The 22,831-nt window shown below is 40.1% G+C and overlaps 1 protein-coding gene and 2 long non-coding RNA genes across 5 annotated transcripts in view; 1 reads left to right on the forward strand and 2 right to left on the reverse strand.

Moving 5' to 3' along the window:
• Window positions 1-22,831, reverse strand: part of CHCHD6 (coiled-coil-helix-coiled-coil-helix domain containing 6) — a 115,189-nt gene that overhangs the window by 67,888 nt on the left and 24,470 nt on the right. For all 3 annotated transcript variants that reach the window (XM_062585516.1, XM_062585518.1, XM_062585517.1), the window contains exon 5: window positions 8,132-8,215. In XM_062585516.1, coding sequence (XP_062441500.1) covers window positions 8,132-8,215 — 84 coding nt within the window. The remainder of the gene's footprint in view (window positions 1-8,131; window positions 8,216-22,831) is intronic.
• On the forward strand, window positions 777-1,238 carry LOC134145837 (uncharacterized). Its single transcript, XR_009959697.1, has 2 exons — window positions 777-953; window positions 1,035-1,238. It is a non-coding gene; the product is annotated as an uncharacterized LOC134145837 (long non-coding RNA).
• Window positions 2,263-3,236, reverse strand: LOC134145603 (uncharacterized). The gene is made up of 3 exons (XR_009959656.1): window positions 3,153-3,236; window positions 2,917-2,997; window positions 2,263-2,408 (listed from the first exon to the last, which is right to left on the reverse strand). It is a non-coding gene; the product is annotated as an uncharacterized LOC134145603 (long non-coding RNA).

A 22,831-nucleotide genomic window follows, 5' to 3' on the forward strand; every position in this document is an offset into this window, starting at 1 on the left:
AAAAGCTTTAAAAAGAAAAAAAGAAGCACCCTTCGTTTCACTCTCTTCAAACTAGACTGGAGAAATATTCTCATTTGCTGCTCTAACAGAGACAGACAGGATCACATTCTAGGTCTTTTTGTTCTGCCTTTAACAAGTCTTCATAGTGATACACTGATGAGGCCAGATACCAGATTGCTATCTAAATTCAGCTTCTAAATTCAGTGCTAAGACTCTAAGTTCAAACCACACATTGCCACATTTATTTCACAAGTCGAGCCTGGGGATGGATTCCTCCAAGATGTAGCAGCCCATAAGCATCGTTTTTTTTCCCCCTGCAAAGGTACTCTAAATGGCAGGAAAACAAAATCCCCGCAAGGCTCTGACAGCTCACCCTTCAGCACGCAGACTGCAAATACTTCCCTATGCTAATCGTGCGGACTGAAAAGGAAGCAAACGCTCAGCCGCTGTTCGCATAGACGCTCCTTGTAATTTGAGGTAATGTACTGTACATCAGCCAACACATACCAAGAGGGAACACACACTGCGGGGAAGGCAGAGAGGCAGCGCTGACATCCAGCACATTTTATTTATCCTATTACAAATGTTCTTCGAGTTCATCAAATTACAAACCAATTTACCTGGTCTCTGAAAGCTGGTGTACTGAGCTATATTAGCTACTCAACTTTACAAGCTCTCAGTAAAACAACCATTAAACAGGCGAATTGAGCACAGGGTACGGAAATTTAGTTTGCGAGGCGGCCAACGGCAATGACACAGGAACCGCTCCCCGCGCAGGCAGGCGCTTCCCGGAAAGCCTTAGAAAAACTGCCTTTTCCGGATGCTGCTCAGCCCTTCTCCGATGGATACTAATGGGAAGAAGAAATAAGGGAGGCAGGATTCCTTCCTCCTTCCTGCCCCTTGCTCCAGCATGACATTTAACATCTGTGAATAGCTGAAAGGAGGAAGAGGAGGTCAGAGCTGTTTCAGATGACTATTTCAGGTTTGTTCCTTTTTCAATTTCGTTCCTGTTCAGAAATTTAATTCTCACACAGGGCTAAAAACTTCAGTTCTCAAAATATCCAGAGGCTGCGCCCTGACCAACTCCTAGAGCCACCGCTGCCTGAAGGGGAACGTCCGCGCAGAGCCAGACAGAAGCGATCTGGACGATTAGGGAGAATCTTATCAGCCTGTTACAGAAAACTATACTGGAGATTCTTCTTCTTGCGTTCAAAAGATTAAATCAGCAGTTTGATGAACTGGTGCTTCATTACATTGCTCCACTGGCCTGAAAGGCAAACTGCTTTTTTGGATCTTAGCTGCTACAGATTCACATACAGCAATGCTCCTCCCTTCTGTGGGAAGGAGGGCTGGAGAGGCATGGGGGAAAAGAAGAGAATTCAGCAAATTAGGTGGGGGGGGGAAATGAAATTGTATGGAATATTGTAAGGCCCAGTCACAAAGACTGGGACAAGAAATACTCCAGGAAGGAAAATACATTTTTTTTAAGCACAAAACTTAGTTTCGCATTGGCTGTTCTTCCTCCGAGCATCCCAAAGCACTCTGCAGAGCAGTAAGTTAGTGACTGGCAGCACCGTGGCTAGAGCAGCCATCACACACACAGCAATAGCTCACACGCAGCCCTGAGACATTACAGGCCATTTTATTGGGAAAATAAATGGTGTCACTGACACCTGCCAAGACATATCAACTCATTTGGAAAAGGGCACTGAATCTTTAACTCCCACTGAGAGGGCAGAGGGCGCAGTTTAAAACTAACACCTCGACACGGCTTTCGTTTCGAGCGCGAGGTGAGCACTCTTCAGGTCTCATGGCCACCAACGCCCTGGGACCCCAAGCCAGGGAACCGGCTCGTTTTTGTCAGCAGAAGTCGCTTTCAACCCTTGTCAAAGGACATCAGTTTGTTCAACCCTGCAGAATGTGCTGAAAAATTATCATGAACATCCAATGAGAACATTTAATATTTTAAATATTTTTTTCTAGTGTACCCTTACTTTCTCTGTAAAGATATTTATTGAGATCAGTTAATGCTGAAAAGCATAGAAATGACACGGGATTCAAATGGAGGGGTGACTTTGGTGCACTCCAAGTGGGAGACTGCTCCAGGAACAAGGATCAAGATCAATAAGAATAATAAATAAAAATAAATTCACCTTTCTCCCATTCTTTACATACCACAAATGCTTTACAAACATCAATTAAATGGTAAATGCAAGGGCAAAGGAGATTAATTTAAACAAACTAAACAAGGTGAATGCCACACACAGAATTACAAGATTTGTGAAGCTAAGCTGAGAAAAAGGTGCAGTCAATCTTATTAATAAGAAATGGTATTTGTTTAATGCATTCCTTTCCCACTTGCAGAAATACAGCGCAGCTTATGAATATCTCTTCTGCTCCTTACTGTTCTGAAAAACCACAAGCAGAAAACATTGCATATTAATGTACCCACCGCTCACAGTAGTCCGTAGCCACCTAATAAAAGATAACGTGGGAGCTGGAGCTTAGGAAAATCCAAGCAAAGAAAAGAATCAATCTGTAGCAAGGTGTTTCACTTCATCTGCCAAGATTACCTTCAGCCTCTCTCTGCTGCTTGACACTACTCCAAAAAGCTATCTGTGTTTTGCTATACTGTAGCACTGCCCTTAACATTTGTCAGGTTAGATCAAAAAAAAAAAAAAAAAAAAAATAGGCCAAATAGCAGAAGGAATCAAGAAAATATTTACTTGGGAGAAAGTATACAACTAATAAGCTAAGTGAAATCCACTGGCATCTGAAGGAATCCAGGAGAGATTGCATTTCTTTCTTATTATACTTTGGCAAGGATGTTTCTGCTATTTGGAGAAGGCAGGATAATACATATACAGAATACAACTACTTAATATATACTGTTCAGTACTAGGATTTATACGTTACCTATTTATACCAAGCATCAGCTTAAGTTTTTCAAATTGGGTGTTTTTTTCTGTTTTTTCACAGAATCTCAGGCCCAGCTACCTACCCAGAAAAATAGAGTACAAAACCTGCTTAACATCAGTTGAGTCAAGACCTACTTTTTTTTTTTTTTTTTTTTTTTTGGGGGGGGGGTGGGGTGGGGGGGGTGGAGGGAACCCCTCCACACACAGAATTACATGAATAAGATGCAAAATTACTTGAATTAGCCTCAGGCTCATCAATGCACTGCTTCTAATTCAACAAGTAGAGGTCTCAAACTGGATTCTGTACTGGAAATCAGTCACATCAGGAACACAAGCCTGGAAGGGAACATCTGTATCATCAGTTCCAAACTCCTGCAATTACACACAGTCATGGAAGAAACTGACAGTTCAGAGGACCTATTCCCTGTAATTTTCTGATTACTAAAATACTACTTAAACATCCCAAAACAAAAGACTTGTAAGCAACCTAGGAAACCAAAACCCCCGCCCAACATAATGAACAACCAGAGGAAGTAGGGAAGATGAGGGACATCACTAGCATCCTGATTCACTGCAAGGAATTTTTTTGATCAAATTTAATTTGAAAAAATAAGAAGTCCATAAAATACACACTACACCATAGGCAGAACAAAACTTAATACTTGTACACACAGACACACGTTCTGACAATCTAATATGGAGGATGGGGTGGTGAAAGAATACCTCCCAAGAACAAATCACATGGGTTAATCCCAGCATGACTACTTCATCCATTCAAATCTCCACTCAAAAAATCTGAATACTGCTAGAAGCAGCAGTGCATGACATTTGCTCATTAGAAGTCAGAAGTGCAAATCAAGTGTCAGGTGTTATTAGGAAAGAAACAGAGAACCAGATGACGATTCTCACACAGCTGTTGTGTAAATCCTTGGCTCACCCAAATCCTGAACATAGTTTGTGCAATTCTGGTTCCCACCTCTCAAAGAGGATTGACTTGATGCGGAAAGTTTCAAAGAACACCAACAAGGATGATCTAAGTACAGTAAGTGAACGAGGACCTTTCAGCCTAGAAAGAGATGACAGTGGGAGATACAACAGATCTACAAAGCTGTAAGAGGCACGAAGGGAAACGGGGGCTTACCTGTCACTTCCTCTTCATGAGGATCTCGATCATCAAATGAAATTAACAGGAATCTGGTTCAAAACATGCGGAGGGACAAGTTTGTTCACACACAACCTATAGTTAAGGTACGGAAATGTTTGCTACAAACTGAGTTCAAGGGAAAGCTGGACAGTCTGATGGAGAAGAAACCCATTCAGGATTAGTAAACACACAAACATCTCAGGAAGTATCTGAACCACAAGTGCCAGAGGCTGAGAAAGAACTTGCAACACATATCACATACACTCACCCTGTTCTTGTAGTCATCTCTGGGCATCCACTTTTGGTCACAGTCAGGAGCAATGTATTGAACTAGATGCATCTCTGGTGTGACCAAGCATGGCTGCCCCCAGTCTTATGTCCTCTAATGCTTTTAATAAAACTTAAAAAAAAAAAAAAAAAAAAAAAAAAAAAAAAAAAAAAAAGGAAAAAGCCAAGTTATCCACATGTGGTGGACGAGTGAAGAAAGAGCAGGAGCATGTCTTTCTTTAATGTACAAATAATGAATATTTCTGCTGAAACGCTGAAAATTTTTATAATACATGTCCTTCGCCATGAAAATATTAATAGAAGAGAGTGCTAGAGAAACTGAGTTTAAGATCTATTTGAAACAAGGCACACCCATAGCTCACTTCATGCAAAACTGAAGGCAAAATGCTTTTAGCATTTTTATAGCTTTACTGTTTCACAACACTTTGCCCTCCCATTATAAGCTATTCCATCTTACAGATGGAATAACTGAGATAGATGGGCTAAGTAATTGTTTCAAACTCCCAAAAGAGAAACAGCTATTAGAAAATGAGAAGTTTTCTGCTTCCACTTGTGTGCTCTGTCCAGTAGATTACAGCACTCTTTTAGAGATTACAAAATAAAGGGATAATGTATTCACACAATCTGCTGCATGCAAGGAAACTACCGAGTTCAATGTGGTCAATACATCTCAAAGACAGAGCAGCAAGGGGAAAAGGGCCCAAATACAAACAAGTAAAATGAGAAACCTGTAAAAATCATTCACACAAGCAAGAGGCTGAGAGGGTGAGGGCTGCTTAGCTTAATGGCAAGATTAAAGAAGGAACAGAGCAGAAGCCTACAGCTAACCTATAACAAACAGAATTCCTTTTATCCCTTTCACGTACAAGACACTAAATGAAAATAAATATTTGAAAGTGGTAACAAAAAACGGATACGTTATACAGTTAACCTGTGGAACCCAATGCCACATGATACTGATTCAAAGAGCTAAGTAGAATTCAAAAAATGGCTGTGACATTTAGACGGATGACGAAAGTAACCCAAGTTTCATGACAGTGAATAAAAACACTGAAGGAAGATAAACTCTCACACAGGAAGGCATGTGTCAGCCTTTAACTGATAACTCTTAGGAAGACACTTTTCAAGGCTGCTCTCTGAAAGTTTCTTTTTTCTCCCTCTCATCTTCCTTTGAAGTCTTTGAAAACTGACCACTTTCAGAATAGACAGGACAGTCTCCATGTTTGATCCCATGAAGCAACTACTATGTTCTAAGAGCTACGATCCTCAGATAAAACACAATTATTCTTAGCACCCTACCAGGAAGGTACTTGGCTCTCTACATCAACAGTTTAATAGAAAAAAAGAAAAAAAAAAAAAAAAAAAAGGAAAAGGAAAAAGAAAAAAATAAAATAAAATAAACCTTCAAAGCCAAATCTGTAAGTCTCCTACATCTCCCACTTTTGAATTCTGTTATGATTCAGAAATGGGGAGCAAGTCTAACCAACGGTGTGAATAAGCACAGGAGAGGTGGCAATTCCCAACAGATTATTCCTTAGGAGGAGATATTTAGGCTTCCTAACTCTACAGTGAGCCAATACTTCCTTTCATCTCTGGTTGAATGCCTCCAAACAACCAAGCGACTCCATGCCAAGTGACCATCCCATTTCAAAGCAGAAAAGGAAGCAAAACCTCTACTTCTATACACACACACACAGATCTGCGAGGGGGGGGGAGGGAGAGAGGGAGAGGTTATACACATATGCACTCAAGTATATATACGTATACATATGGAAATATATAAAAAAAAAAGCCCAAGTTGGAAGGTTTTAATATAGTGGAAGGAAAAATAAATAAATAAGTGTCAAGGTCTGTGTGTATTCAACAAATAAAAGCAGAATTATATAAAAGCTACAGCTAATAAAAAGATTGTTCTGTGCTGTGTTTCCCATCTTTCCAACCATTATAGGAATAAAATTATCCACAGAGAAGATTGAAAACCTTTTTCAAAACTAATACAATTAAGCTTTATTACACTGTTTCAAGTACATTTCTCTCCTCTCCCTTCTAGCCCCCACCACCTCCCACTCCAATCTACACTAACAGTTGGAAGCATTCTTCTATTTTATTACCAGCAAAATGCTAGTGTTTAAGGGTCAAAAACTATCTAGTGTTTCAAGAGAGGAAAAAATCCTGTCCTTTTTATCTACTTGCTATTGTACAAGAACTAGAAGAGAGTTTCTATGCATCTCTGCAATTTGAATGAAAGTATGGGCTAGCCACTTTATCCCAGAGTGAAGACCCTGAACTAAAACATCCATCACCTTGTTGAAAAATTCACTCCACAGCAAGAGAAACTGATCTGAAAATGGAAACAGAAAATTTAACGAAAGACTAAAAGGAGGACAACGCATCCTGGTCAAACTTTTCCCAACTCCACTGTCCATAAAGGACAGATACACATACAAATTTTCCCTGCAGTTTCTGCTTCATGAAACTAAATCTGGAAAGAAGAACATAATAGAAGCACACAGCATGAGACCAAGAAATTGCAGAAATTCCCTTTGCATATGAACATATGGACAACTGTGATAATTAGAACGATAGCTGCTAGATTGTTTGCAATTTCACTGAACAATCCCCATTATCTAGAAATAGAATTTAAAATCTGAATGCAACATTGAGTGGTAGTTTTAATAGTTTATTTTTTAAATGAAATGTATGGATTAAGTGTTGCAAAATTGTATCATGCAGAATTGCTCATGGGCATGTTCCACCATCAATGGTTTGGGGGGTAGAGGGGAAGCTGCATGGACAATCAGGTAGCAGCAGAGAATGAAAACAGGCACACGATGTGCCAATAGCTTCCTATCATTTCTATAGCCTGTAATTTTCCAGAGTTCCATACTCACCATCATGCTGCATGTAGATATTAAAGCTGATCGATTACTCTATCTCTTTATGATCCACCTTTTTCATCACTTTGCATTTCTTTTTAGTCACATAACACAACTACAAGTCAGATGTATGCAGCTCACTGTCAGGAGGTCTAATTGCTTCAAACTGGAGAAGATTATTCTCCACATTTATTAAAAAATAAAGACTACTTATAACATTATTTCATTTTGCCAGGAAGTGAAGAACGCATTAGTTCAGAAGGAACAGCACGGCTGCTCCTATTTTTATGGCATCAATTTTTAAAAACTCATCACGGTAAACAATTAAACAGAGAAGCAAATCCCACATTTAGGGAAGAGATTAAAATCCCTAAATGGATTTTAAAGGTCATTTCAGGCTTAAAAGATGCTTGACAGTGTCTCTTTAAATCATGTTCATTTCAAAGGCTTATCCAGCAAGAAGCAGACAGTGCACTGCAGCAACCGACTTTGAACTGTCGGGCTCCCCAGAGAAAAATTAATAATACAACTTTAATTCATATTTATAGCAAGATTTGTGATTTTTTTTTTTATTATTTAGCACAAGAATTTTAACAAAAGGAATAAAAAACAAGGCAAACTTAGCTTTCACCTAAACCCATGGTGAAAAAAAGTCTGAACTATTAGAAACATTAAGTTATTCAATTAAAATCACTTATCTTTCAAATAGGAATTGTTTAAAAAATTTGGCTCATACAGCTTTTTCATGAAACTACGTAAAGGTGGGAGAAGGATAAATAATAAGGGCTGGCAGTTCCAGATCTCGACACAACGCTTCTCATTTCTCTATTCTACAGATCTGCTCAGATCCATGTCCAATCCTACTAGCATTCAGATGCCACAAAAGACAGATAGCCTAGCCTTACCTTCCTCTCAATGCGGGCCAACTGCTCTTTATAGAAGGCCTCTTGCCGCTTCAATTCTGCCTCTCTGCCTTGCAGCTCCATGGCCTGGGAAGAAAAATAAAAGAGAGCTTCAGTAAAACAAGAAATTAAAAAGATAAAAGCGTGAAGGCAAGAAAAGCACACAGGATGCAGATTGGAAGGAACTCAGAAAATCCCAGTTGCTCAGGACTGCTACATGGGATTCCTCTAGCTGGAACTTCAGATCTTCAGTACTCTGGTTCATTTTGGCCTATTCCCACAAGCCTGAATTACTCTAATTAGTATCATACTCAAACTCATTACCTCATTTTTATTTCTTTTCATTAAATGACTAATAGGAGGAAGGTGACACTTCTGGACCTTCCTACTGTTTTTTTCAGAACTGCACATTATCCAAGCCTACAGTACCCTAAAACCAGCCCTCAAACCCTCCACTTCATAAGCACTTGCCTCTTGGAGAGTCAGAAAGCTTTTACGGATCAGATACATCCCTATGACCACGAAGGAAATCCCAATACAAGTCTATATTATAGTATTTTGAGAGAAACGCATTCTCACCAAACACATTTGCTTTTTATACGTATACTTCAGAGTACCGTGACAATTTGCAATTCTCTTCATATGCTCTCTGCACGTTCACCATCACCACCCCCAGAGTTCCTCTGACTGAGTGTTGCCCTAATTGGGGTGGGGAGGGGAAGAAATCAGAGAATTTTCTTCCTTCTGAAGTATAAGCTTGACACTTCCAAAACAGCAAACCTGCTATACAAACACTTGTTTAAAGTAGTTCATCAACCAGACAATGCTCAAGAAAGGAGGGGAGGAAAAAAACAAAAAAAAAAGAGAGAGAGAGATACACAATGAAAGTGTCTGTGGTTACAGTAACAGCTTTTCCCTTTGAGCTCTTTACAGCTGGCAGTATTTCATTGCATTCCTACCCCTAAGTTGAACTAGCATTAGGAAAACATGGCATTGACGGAACTAAAATAAACTTTTCTTTAAGACTTGAAAATACAAAGCAACAATAGCAAGAAGAATGGCACCAGCTACCCCACCCACCTACATACATATACAAAATCTCTGTGGCCGTATACGCTACTGCCAGGTAGAAGACCCTTCAAAACCAGACCGATTAGCCCGTTTAACATGAACACAAACCCTTCTAATCTGCAGCACTGCAGTAGCACTGCTCTTAACTTTTAATGATGTTGGTACAATCATAGAAATGCTAGTCCAATATGATTAAGCAGCTGGAACAGAAACATCCCCATAGGCTTAGACCTGTCATTTTATGGTCAACAGCCATTGTTAATGAGAAAAATTATATCTGAAAGTAAGTTGCTGTGCATTTCTTTCTTTCTGCTCCCTAGTAATGCAAGTATGGAGGTATAATAAAGCTAAGAAGAAGAGATTGAGCTAGGCAGCACGGGATGGTTGATGAGAAGGAAGTAACTTTCAGAGCGTAGGAAACCTGGCGGCAGAGAGAGAGAGAGAGAGGGACATGTTTTGAGAGTGGTTTTTTTGTTGTTGTTGTTTGTTTGTCTTGAGGTTGGAAAGAATAAGAAATAATTTTGGTTCCCATGTCTGCCATCCCAGCCAGCCTGGCCAGGATAAGGCATAAGCACTAGAGATGCACATCTAAATCCTTTTACTCCCGAACATGCTTGATCAAAGGCAAAATCTCCAGCTTCAATTTAACCAAAGCTGCTGCATATTCTCTGGCCTGTAAGTTGGCTAAAACAGGACACCGCAGAGGGCAATGAGCTGTCCTATACATCTTGCCTAACCAAACAGATACCACAGCAACAAAAGAGGCACTGAACAGCAACTTGTGTGCCAAAATTACTGCCCTTATTCTGGTAAGAGAACTACAGCTATCTTTCTGAATCAATACCCAACTGCTATGAAGAAAACAACTGAGTAAAATTTAACCGAAATGAAATTGGCAGAAGGAGGCAGCGTGGCCTGGTGGGAAACCAAAGGACCTCGAATTCTCCTCCTAGCTTTCTGCATAACACCCATAAAATCAGATTACTAAACACATACCTTGCGCTCCTTTAAGGAGAAAAATATGTAAGTAAAAGAAAGAAAGGTGACACAGTACTGACCCCTCTCCTGTACAATTCAGATGGAAGGTGATTCAGGTGTAAACAGCAAAAAAAAAAAACACTCAAAAGTGTTTCTGCACAATCTAAACAAGGAATTATGTGGCAGTGCTACTCTCTTGGAGTAGCGGACTATTTGGGGAGCACAAAAATAGCAAGTGTAGCAATCCTGGCAGGCAAGAGCCTTTAGTCTTTTTCTGGCAAGATATGGACCCACGCACCCAACTTCTCATCCCAGAAACTTGCCTCATCTCATCCAATAAGAAGTTCACCATAGTTACCCATATACCATCACCACAAGGGATTGCAACACAAATACCTGGTGTCTCGAACGGGACGCCGAGGTGCAGAGACATTAGAGGCGTGCTGATCTGCATGATGATAACGCCCCCCGATCTCCCAAGCACAGCTGACTGGGCCTGCAACGCCGAAACGGGAAAATGCCTCCACATCGATGCAGGCAAACATACCTTTGCAGGACTGGCCTGGAGTCCTGCAAAGTCCACATCTAGCAAGAATCAAAACCAGATCTCCCAACTGCACATTACGGCCTTGGTACACACACACTACTCTTCCCTTCAGTACAACTCTTCCAAATAATTTCCCCCCATATTATCACCATTAAATTGTATGACTCAGACGTACTTTCTATGCCTTGCTTGTTTTAGAGAGCTGCTGCTCTTTCAGACCACTGGAGTAATATTCTATTTAGTGACAGATCTGCTTGAAAGTTGCTTTCTGTTTCCCCTCTAGCCCCAGCTGTTATTACTAGAAACTTTAGTACACTTTAGGATGTTTGAAGTATGAATCGTACCATCAGAGCGTGTGTCGTTTGAAATATTCACTGTTCCAAACTGGGTTAGGCAACAAGGGAAATTTTATATGAATACAGGATATTTATTAAGAGTTCCTCTAGTCCTGCTGCTTATTCCCTACCTAAAGTCAGAAGCCTGTGATGTCCCAGACAGAACTGGCTGCCATGGAGATGATTACAGTTTCACAGGGGACCGAGACTGCAGGTGGTAAACAAAACCTCAGATACACTTTTCACACAAAGGCCTTCAGAACTAAAGAATGGATGGAGGAGGAAACATGTATAACAACAGCGGTTTGGGGAGAAAAAGAAAAAAAAAGTCAGATTTCACATCCATGCTGGAGAAGCTATATCTGAGCTTGAACACATCATGCACAAGATAACCCAACTCCATAGATGACAACTCAGAAACTGAAGAGAAAACACAACAGGGAGCATGAGGTAGAGGAGAGAGAAACAAAACAGAGAGGGAAGGGAGACTGAAAGTAGTTAAGACATATGAGTAAACTCAAAACTTAGATTGGTAATATACACACATATACACATTTTATCTATATAAAATATACTGTATATATATAGATATTTGTGTGTATACATACACACACGTACAATTACATACGCAGCAAAGCGTATACACGGGACAAGTATTTGCAAAGGAGTGTATACAATAGGCAGTTTCCCCTCTGTAGAGTATATAAAATATATTTTTAAATGCTCAAAAACTCTCCATAAGGGAGCCAGAAGCTAAAAGCACTACATGCTTACAAAAGGGCAGTGAAGGTACATCACTAGCACGCTAATTTGTCTTCCATGGGCATGGATACACAAATTGGTGGGGGAGGTTCTTTAAAGTTCTTCCGATCTTTACATTTTTTTTCCATGACTTAAATTTTCCCAGGTTATTTAGGTGCTGCTTTGGATCATGACCAAGAGCCAGGGCAGAGTCGTGTGTAACTCCCTGGCTGCTCCTCCTCTCCCTCTATCATACAACCCCTTTAGAAACAAGCTGTAAAACTTGTATATCAACTAATACTCAATTCATAGCTTTAGAACAGAACAATTCAAACACTGGTCAGCTAGATCACAGATAGGTCAAAAGAAATATATAAAGCTCTTAACTGAGGTAATGAAACATTATTGGTTTATTGTTAATGAACAAAGCAAAAGACACTTCTAGCCTTACCCCGAACTGAAATCAAGATACCATGCACTAGCATTAGTGTATAACTGGTCTTCTAGAACTGGGCTCCACTCTAGCTGCATACATTCAGAAATCAGTTTTGGCTTTTCCTATCATCACCAGATTTATATTACTTTTATTCACAGTCTTTTCTCATCACCTTGTTAAGCATGAAAACTAGGGATGAAATCTGCTAAAAGGGGGCTTCTTGGCAGGGTCAAATGACAGTAGGGAAAGTGGCACCCAGGAATAAAGTGCAGCAATAGCACAGCCCACAGCTGATGGCTACCATCAGGCTGCCGCTCTCTGCAATACTGTTTGCATTCTGGAATTAGGGGAGAGGGCACAGAAAAGAATCTGCTGGAGAAAAACAAACTCTTTCCCTGCAAAGGGTAAGTACAGCTACAAGGAAAGGTCCATACCACAAACTATAAAGAGCTTCCTCAAAGGCAAGTCACAGCACTTGGCAAGATTATTCCAAAAATATTTATCATCTTGGCAAAACACATTCACCAGTCACAGACAAACTAGCAAAATGATGCCTAGAAAACAAAATCAGTCAGAAGCAATCCAGGGAAATAAGCTGAAGGATAAAGGAAAGATACTTAAGTCTTTATCAAATGCCTTGTTTCTAAATCATTCTGTCTTTGCTGAGAGGAGCTATCAGCTTCCCCCAAAGGCATCTAGTAACATCTCTGCAACAGCATAGCAGAGATGTTTTGGCCGGGTACCTCAGCTTGCCTCACTTCACAACTACAAATTCTTACACCTCCTGCTTTCCCATTTTCCAACGCTGGTAGCAGTCCGGGTGGCGGCGGGGCAGGGAATGCTATTAAAGGCTTCAAGACTAGAAGAACGAACTGACAGTAGTGCACGGAACACCAGAACTAGCTCCAAAATTAGCTAGCTGGCATGTTCCTGACCAAGTCAGAAGGGAATGGCAAAGCTGAAAGGCCCACGCTGGAACAGTAAAAGGCAGCTTAAGCACATCACGCCTGAGACTTAACAGCAAAATTTTACAGGGAGGACTGTACAAGACCAGTAACCATGGGGAGCACTGACTCAACCTTCACTTGCATCAGCAGTAACATCACCGTCAACAATGTGGAGTTGTCTGCAGCCACTATTCCAGACATGTAAGGCTTACAAAATCACCCGCTTTTTTGTCGTTTCTCTCATTCTGTTGAAAGCAGGAGACTGTTCTTGTTTTCCTTTAACCCCTGACGCAGGCTCATGGCCTTAAAAGCCGGTACTGGTGTAACCTGCGTTTCCTCCTGTTTCTGCTGCTCTCTTAGCCAGCTACACACATCACCAGATCATATGTGGTTTCAGCAGCTGTAAGCTACACAAAAGGCACCAGTGAAAATCTTTATGGAGGAAATAATATGCAATTTTCTAGCTGAACACCTTTTAAAACGTAATGACAGAAAATAAAATCCTGCATCTGTGCTCAGCAATAACAATCTGTACACGCGCAGTAACAACATGACACTTGGAATAAGCAAGATCCAGACAAAAAGAGAGCTTACCCAGGCATCCAAATCCGCTGGCTTGGAATAGAGAGAGCGTAAGAGAGAAAGGAAAGGAAAGAAGAAAAAGAAATCAGTGATTTATGCAGGCTGCCTGCTGCTGCACAATATAGCTCTTAGGACAACAAGTTCAGAAGAGTTCCTTAAAAATGACAAGCATCTTAAACAGTGCAGCACTGTCCCCTGTTGGGAACTGTGCTATTAAAGCAAAACAAAAACAAAAGCACACCCGACCCCAAAAGTAGAAACAAAACAAAAACTCCAAATACTGTTGCAACATCCCCCTGTAGAGCAGATGCTAAACAGAGATAGATGTGAAGCAGCCAGCGTCAGGGAGTCATGCAAGGCACCGCACAACGGTAGAGATGCTGATATCCACACCACACACCAACGAACGCGGCAGTGCCAGGCGTATTCAAAAGGAGGCCAACAACTGCACAGTTTCCAAACTTCCTGCAAAGAACGTGCATCCTTTTGCAAGGGCATTTTTAAACACACAGCTGTTCTTAAGTAGCAAGTCATCATCTTTGCTGGACGATTTCAAAGAGTGCTTCCTAACAAAGTCAGTTGACTGATGAGATTCCCAGCCAGATCTTCCTTCATAGGCAGGTGAATACATGTGCAGTTCACAGTCCAAACCGCTATACCAAATACAGGCTGCCTTCAATGGCTTCTTTTCTTTTTTTCAGCGAGCCAATTTAAGGACTTCAGGGAGAAGACGAGCAGATCAAGCAGGCTGCAGTATCACCTCTTATTTACTTATTACTACTTTTTACTTACGCAGTAACCCTGCAGCAGCAGAGCAAGATAAACATTTCATGCCCATAAACACCTCCTTCTGAAGCCAAAGCATTTACGAGGCAGCCACAGCACTCATTTGTTGTCAAGGGCTGAGAGCCTTCCCTGCCTCTCAGGGCTACATTCAATCAGCAACACATTTACTAAGCAGGAACTTCACAGAAGGGCTGCCTTTTTATTTTGTTTTTGTTTTTTTTTAAAAAAAGATTATTTATTTGACAGGGGTTGACAGGGCAGGAGGAACTTTCATCTTGGTTATAGTTCAGTGCCAGAGGGAGCAGACAGCAATACGTTTATGGGATCTGCCATCATTTTTATGGTGCAGAGCAACTACTACAGGTAACTAAGAGATGATGTGTCAGCAGCTCTGTGCCATCCACCCTCATCCTTTGCCACAACTGAGGTGGGGGTGGAACTGAACATCTACAGTTCAGCTAGGAGAGGCCAATGCCCTCCTTTCTGCAGACAGGCTTGATACAACAGCATCAAGTCATTGGTCAAACAAATCAACACACAGCCGGTGTTCACTGTATCCTCTGATCAATCTTGACAAAAGCCTGATTCGAAAAATTTTTTTCTTCTTGATGATTTTTTTACAGTCCAGACAGATGTTCTTAGTTTTTTTTTTTTTTGTTTTTTTTTTTTTAATATACATTTGATCGGTTGCAAGGTTGTCCATCCTCAGCAGATGGACAGGAAGAACACGGCACTCTTTATGGTGCATATTGTTATTAGAGTAGATGGATCACAAATGTAGGTAGCTCTTTACTGATTTTATATCTGTCATCTGTGGGTAACCTAAGCCATTAACTGTCACTCTCCTGGTGGAAAAATGCTTGCATGGCAAAAGGAACAATTGGTACCAACGCACAGTTGCTGAGCAAGAAGAAACCTGCCCTATCGCCAAGAAATGGCTCCCCTTACATCAATAAAAGATATAATGTACAATAGTAGAATTACAGTCCAAAGAAAGAAAATATCATTGCTAACACAGTGCATCTATTCTGTAGGTACTGCCAAAGGCTTTAATTTTGTCACATTTCATAATGGAGAAAAAAAAGTATTATTCCAAGAATAGACAAATATACTCCACTGAATGGAAACAGGAAAATTAAAACAGGTTTAAATGCAGTAGGACATGTTCTTGTGTTGGAAAAAATAATTACATTTAGAGTGAAGCAAAAACTAAATTAAATATAATAATAATGAAAACTCGAACAGGCTGCTGGGTTAAATCTTGCTGCCTAGTAAGTCTACGCCAAGATCTTTTGGTAGATTTTTAGGTGTATTTACCACTATTGACTGATAATAAAAGACAAAAGGTGCCCAACTAATGTTTTCAAAGTTTCTGTTAGCTGCCTAAGAAAGATAGCAAGATTTCTTGCTTCCTAACCAATTGAACTTCACTGTCAGCTCCACCTGCAGCTTTGAGTTTTTTAAAACCTGTCCCCAGACACAGTCAGCTTTAGGAACTCTTGATAGGACTGCTGTGTTCTTGTGCTAAAAAAAAAAAAAAAGGGGGGGGGGGTTAATTTCTTCTCCAAGTAATCCACTAGATAGCAACTATGGGAAACAGAATAAACAGTGGACTTACTCCTTTGGGATCAAAACCAAATCAAGATTCTCCTCTTCACTGCACCAGAACCAAAACTTATTATTCAGACTGGATCTGAAGCCAAACTAGCCATTGTTATTCTAGGTATTCATGTGGAAAAAGACACAGTCCATTTGGGTAACACTCTGGTTAGATATGGGAACTATGCAAGTAACACATCTGCACTTCTGAAAATTCACATCAGAGTACTGATGCTGCAGGCAGGGAATAGTATTCCAGAGGTATCCACTGCCCAGTTTCCACTGAAATCACGTATATAGAGCCAAATTAGTACATTATTCATAGGAACAATCACCTACACATGACCGCCACTAACGGCACACCACCCACATCTACGGCAGACAATAATCAAAACACCGCTCTGCAACTGGGGCTGGGGAAGGAAGCGATCAGCATGGTAAGGACCAGCCTGAGGAAGGGCACTGCCTTCGTCATCCGTTGACCAGACTAGAACCCGTAAATGCCAAGTTTCATTCTAGATGCTGATTACCTTGCCATAATTAGTAACACTGCCACATTACTAATCTCACTACAGCATAGCCAACAACTCAGGAATCCAGACTACTAGTCTGGTAGATTTCCTACTTAGGAACTCAATAAAGAGTATTTTTAGAGGCATTGCCAACTTTGGGAGTGGAAGATAAGAGTGGGAGATGCGAGAAATGAAAAGCAGCAGGTGCCCAAAACCTAAGACAGCTGCTGGCAACAACTTTTGCACTCATGTCAGGATCTGAGGAGTTCGGCAGCACATATTCTAACATCTTGATGACCAGACTTCATCACTGAATGAGCAAAGAGTCCCTTTTCCTTAGGGCAGTAATCCAACTCTAAACTTTTTCATGACAAGAATTAAAGAATATATCTAGACATTTAGTATCCACTCCAAACCCTTAAATACTTCCAGTTTAGTGGAAAATTGAAGCAGCATCAATATTAAAAGTAACAAGAGTCAGAGGCGTAACCAACTGACAAGGGAAAGAGGGCAGGAAGAGAGAACTGAACAGCAATCAATTCTAAGGAAAAGCTGTGATGAAATTACTCGACTCTAATACGTACAGAGCATATACAATTCCATAAACACTAAGATGGGAAGTAGCAGTAAAGCCCCCTGCCCTTTTATGATTCAGGGACAACTGCAGTTTTAATACTTAAGGCATTGCTGAAAATAGGTTTGCAATGCTGACAGTTGACAGTTTCTTTTTAAAACAAAGAGAACTCTATTTTATCAAATCCAAAGCAAGCCATCTGCTTTCATTGCTTGCTTTAATACTTCAGCCCATTCCAACGTTCTCCTTTTCCCATCACTGTTTCCATACATGCATACATACCAAGCTTTCATTTTGCAGGCTGCCAACAGACAAGGCATTCAATGTCTATAGAAACTTTTCAGTGTGTGTCAGGTCTCCAGAGATATATGATCAAGATACTTATTCCTGATAGCAGGTAAGTCAACAACCCACTCTAAGTTTTTTACCTCTTTGCTTAAATTCCTACTCTGCATATCAGGCACAAGAACCTCCAAGTCCCTGACCAATTTGGGGGGGAGGGACACCCTTGAGAGAGAGGGCGCATCACGAACTTCACTATTAGTTATGTCACCCCTATCCTCAAATATTTCAGACCCTACCCAGTCAATAAAGTATTTTCTCATAGAGCTAGAATCAAAGACCATTCAACTCATTTTGGATTATTTCTAGCTCATCATCAATATCAACTCCTATTTTGACAATCTAAGTATAGTATATGGCTTTCTAGGGCCAGAACAAACAGGAGAATAACGGTTTCACGTGCCTACATCCCAGTGTCATTTCTTGGCAGGCACCTGGGGGACATAGCTCCATTTTAAGAACCTGGCAAGAGGAAAGCAATGTTAGCTTCCGAGTAAAACATGCTAGTTCAAACACAACCAACATTTTGAAAAAAGAAAAGGAAAAATAAAACACACACACAAGATGACGTGCATAATCAACACAAATGTCTCAGGACAGCACAAACAAGGAACTCCAAACTTGCTCCCACACACTACATGCAATTTCTACCTGCCTCTAAACGCAACAGATAATCTGTAAGCACTAGCCAGAGAATATAGGTTTAATATACTACAGTGAATCCAGGGTTTCTGCTACAAGATTACAAATCTAATCTCTTCTTGTTTAAAAAAGATTCTTCTCAAATGCTACACAGTTTAAAAAGAAACACAGTTGACTTCGAGGCCATTTTTTTAATACAGGCAAAGACAGTCTTAATTATATGCTTGAGTAAGAAAATTCTTGAAAACCTTCAAAGTCATGGTCATGCGTCTCCTTTGTCTCTTTATGATTCCTTCAGTAGGTGGAGACACGAGGTACACTTTCAAGCATCACAGTTTATATTTTTATCAACTTGTAAATTTTCTTGTTTCCTCTAGTCTTTCATCCTAGACATTTGCAAAATACACTTTACTCAGCATTGCAGGGTCAGCACTGCATCTTTCTGGAAGCAGAATCCTATTTACCAGCTTATAAGATATATATGGGAAAGATGCACAGTAATCAAGATTTAATATAAATCAAGTGCATTCCCAAGCCTTACAGAATGAATCACAAAAGGCAGGGGGGAAATAAGTGGCATGTGCTAATATACATACATTATCAGGCTGTTATTAAGGCATTGCATATGGAATAAAGTCGAACCAAAACATGAAAAAAAATAACGGAGACCGCATGGAAGGAGAAAGGACTGAAAAGTAAAGAACTTCACTGCAGTCACCCTCATTTACATGATCACTAAACAGAGATGAGTAGTCAGCATTCAATTTCCCTACCACTATTTCTGAAAATGTACCGCAATCTTGGCCTGCAGCATTCCTACATCCTAAGCCTTAGTCAATGTTATGAAAAGGCTGCCAATTAAGTTGTGGTTTTGAGCTACAGAAAAAATGTCCACTAGAGACCGATTCCTGCTTCCAGAGCACTTGCTTCCCACTGTGCATTTTAGGAAGCGAATACGCTGGTGCTCAAATGCACTACTTGCTCTCTATAAGGCTATGATCAGAGAAAATGCTGCAAGGTAGCATCTTTTAATGAAGACCAAGTATATCATAATGGAATCGTCTGCAAAAAGAATGTAGATTCAGCAACAATGAGGATTTCAGGCTATTGTAAAACTGCTCTTTATTTTTACATTGCAATCTCTAGGGCATGATTGTAACAAGAGCAACTTGCAAATCACTGTCACTGCCAGCAAAATTTTGATTTCCATTTGATAGGACAATTTGCAAACAGCAGTTTTCCACATTGTTCAAGGGCTTAACATTTGTAAGAGCCACAAGAATTCAATGCTGATTCAACGCTCATTTACTGGGCAATGCAACACTCTTTTATGCAGTAGGAAGCATAACAGCTCAAGGCAGATGGCTTGAAAAAAATTTCGGGGGAGTGAAGACCATTCTCTAGTAAGGAGCAGTAACAGTTATTCTCCCATCAAGGGTCACAAACCAGAGGTTACTGCTATAGAGAGGAAGGAGGTTAGAGTAGGTGCAACAGGAAGAGTTAAGCAGCTCTAATGAGTTTTCTTTGGAACAAAAGGAAAAAAAAAAAAAAAAAAAGTGTTGTTTCACTCTCAAGTCCCAGGGGAGCTCCTAAAGTTCAAACGTGCTAAGGAACCAAAGTAATATTTACTCCTAGACCTTTTGATCAAAAGCAAAAAGCTTGATTTCAAAGTTTTAAAATACTGCAGGCATTAAATATAGCCATTAGATGACATGACAGACCTAAGATTCATGCTTCATGAATCTGCAAAATGAAAGAGTCAACCCAGCTCAGAGTATCACAGAACCCTAAAGACAGATAGCCACATTTACTATAGTAGATACTATTTACAAACGTATCTCCACGTTGATTGCTCTCTAATTATAGACGGGGCACATACAATCATTTACTTTCTGAGAGCTCCTTTTGTACACGACACCTCCAAGTCGACGAAAGTAATCTTAAGGAACCTGTTGATTGATTTATTGATCAAACAAGTTGACCGGTGTAGCGGACTAGAAATAACCAGACCGCAAAGTGATTTGACAAATATTGCTGGAGACTAGTCACTAAAGGCAGTGGAAAAAAAAAAAAAAAAAAAAAAAAACACTCTTAAAACTTGAGTTCGGGCTTTTTTAAGCAGTAGAATCTATACTAACAGTTGCCCTAAAGTTTTACTTCATTCCTCTTCATTCCTCATGCAGATCTGCTTGGTCACATGAACTCCCAAACCAAATGCTCAAGATTATTCTGTACAATCCAGTATTGGCTATTAAATTCAGCAGAAACAACCGGCAGAATTTCAGCTCCTATTAGCAGAAAATGAGAAGAAAGAAAAGGAAGAAAGAATAGTGTGTTCTACAAGAGTTTGAGATGCAAAGAGATTCTTGTATTTAATTCCTTCCATATTCCATAGGATGGAAGGAAAAGAGGTACAGACCATCCTTCACAGTTAGTTTGCAGTGCTCTGGACAAGTTTCTGGCAATTCTGTGGTGGGACTCTACTGCAGCTTTCAAGAAGCTCCAACAGCAAAGAGTGGATTACGTCCCTGACCAGCACTGAAAATTGTCAACCTCACCGATCAAATTATTCACTTTGATGGCCTTTTTTTTTTCTTGTAGATTTAATTGTGATTTAACCAGGTTTTCAGTGAAATATTCTGGCAGCTTATCATAAGACTGAACTGAACTCAACCTGTGCTTGTTTACACTGTCCAATTAGTTGTGGTGAGAACTGCCAGCCAAATCCAGCAAGCAAGAGGCAACCATAGGACTTAGAAACCACTCAGGTGCAGCAGAACTAGGAGGTGGGGAAAGAGTTTAACTGAGAGAGCAGGAGGTGAAGGAAAAAGCTTGCATTATTACTATTATTATTACAGTATTTTAGACCATCATGTATCATGGTGGTATTCAGAAGTTTAATTCTTTCATTGCACTGGGGATGACTGTAAACCTCAGCAGTGTCAGTAACTTTTTCCACAAGCATAAAATTAAGGAAGGGAAAAACGTTCAGGGGCAGACAAAATAAATTAGCAAGACCAAATTCACAATCTGTCATAACCCCTCAGCATTTTAGGAAATAAACATCAGACTTGTCAAGGCAACCTTTAAAATAAATAAATAAAACCTTTAAAGCTTTATTTATCACCTAATATTCTCCTTCCTACTTGTCATATAATACACTATACGTATATAAAATCAAAAGCAAAATCCTCTCAAAGAACCAACACTTTAGTGCTCCATTTTTCCATTTAATGTTGAAACATATACCCACAGAGACCTTAAAACATTTTAAAGGATCAAGCTTTTCTTCTCATTAGTACCACTATCACGTTGTTCTGAACTGTGGTCATATAACCTTTTGCACCTTTTTCACTCTATTGAATCAATCTCCCCTGGCAACTTCTGGTGTGGCACTCTGTTCCCCCCTGCCTCTGGCTCTTCTTCCCTCACTAATTCTCTGTTCGGAACTGTGAAGCACAAAATTAGACGTTTCAAATTAAGCAAAGAGAGAAAATGAGAGAACCTTATTAAATCAACATTAGCATCAGAGTGTCTTTAGAAGAGAAACTCAATTGCAAAACATTACTTGTCTCTGTAAAGCTCTTTACCTTGACAGAAATGAGAGACAGGCAGCAGCCAAAGCCTTCCTCCTCTGCCCCCACCTTCCTCTTCATGCTGGTCACAGTGCTTGAGCAAAAAGAGCTGCAGTTTTTTCAGACCACAGCCCCAAAGGGAACAGAGCTTTACTTGAGCTCACAAGCACTGGAATTGCTGGCTAAAAAGGACAATGTCTATCAACGTGTTGTTAAAAAACAAACAAGCGACTCCAAAAGCACCCTAAGTTATTTGTGTGTGTGTGCATGCATGTGCACATGCGTATCTCTACACACAAAAGTACTCAGCCTTTCAGAAAGGGTCAACCACAACACTCTTACCTTAAGTCAAGTTAATTTTTTTACCTCTTATAGCAACACAAAGAGGCATTTGAAGTTTTGGTCACCTTTCTCAGTCCCCAATGATCAAGATTACTGACACTTTAGGCAACGGTCAGCATGCTTTGTTTAACTTTCTGGGTGTGAACCTGCGATTCCAGGTCAGATATGCTCAATTTCACTCCTTTTCAAGAGAAGTCACTGGAATATCATACCACTCCCTTCTGCAGGCAGATTAGTCATGCTTTTGAAACCAGAGATCCCTCTGAGGATGCATGGCCTCAGGGACATGACATTCCCTTAGCACTTTTTGATTAAGAGTTGATATTTGCATTTTGTACCAATACATAGATTGAGTGTACACAACTTACACCACTGTGCAACAGGCTGCGTACTTGTCTGTTGGGCTGCTGCCTAAAACAGGTAGTGTTTCAGAAGTAATTTTGTAGGGAGAGCTTGTAAAATGTGTTGTTGAGGAGCACTATGGAAACAAATCCTATTAAAACAAGCTAAAGTCAAAAAAGTTTTTTTAATATTTCAATTAATTAAAATCTATGTTTAGAGTATCCCTCTAGCTAAAGATTATCCTAGGGGTAACTCAATTCCTGAGGACAGTATTAAGTTTACAGTGCATCTTTGGGGAAAACAGCCACTGCTCCAGTGGAAATGGAGGTTGAAGTATTTGGTTGCTCTTGTC

Source organism: Rhea pennata, chromosome 12, assembly GCF_028389875.1.
Source record: "Rhea pennata isolate bPtePen1 chromosome 12, bPtePen1.pri, whole genome shotgun sequence".
NCBI lineage: Eukaryota > Metazoa > Chordata > Aves > Rheiformes > Rheidae > Rhea > Rhea pennata.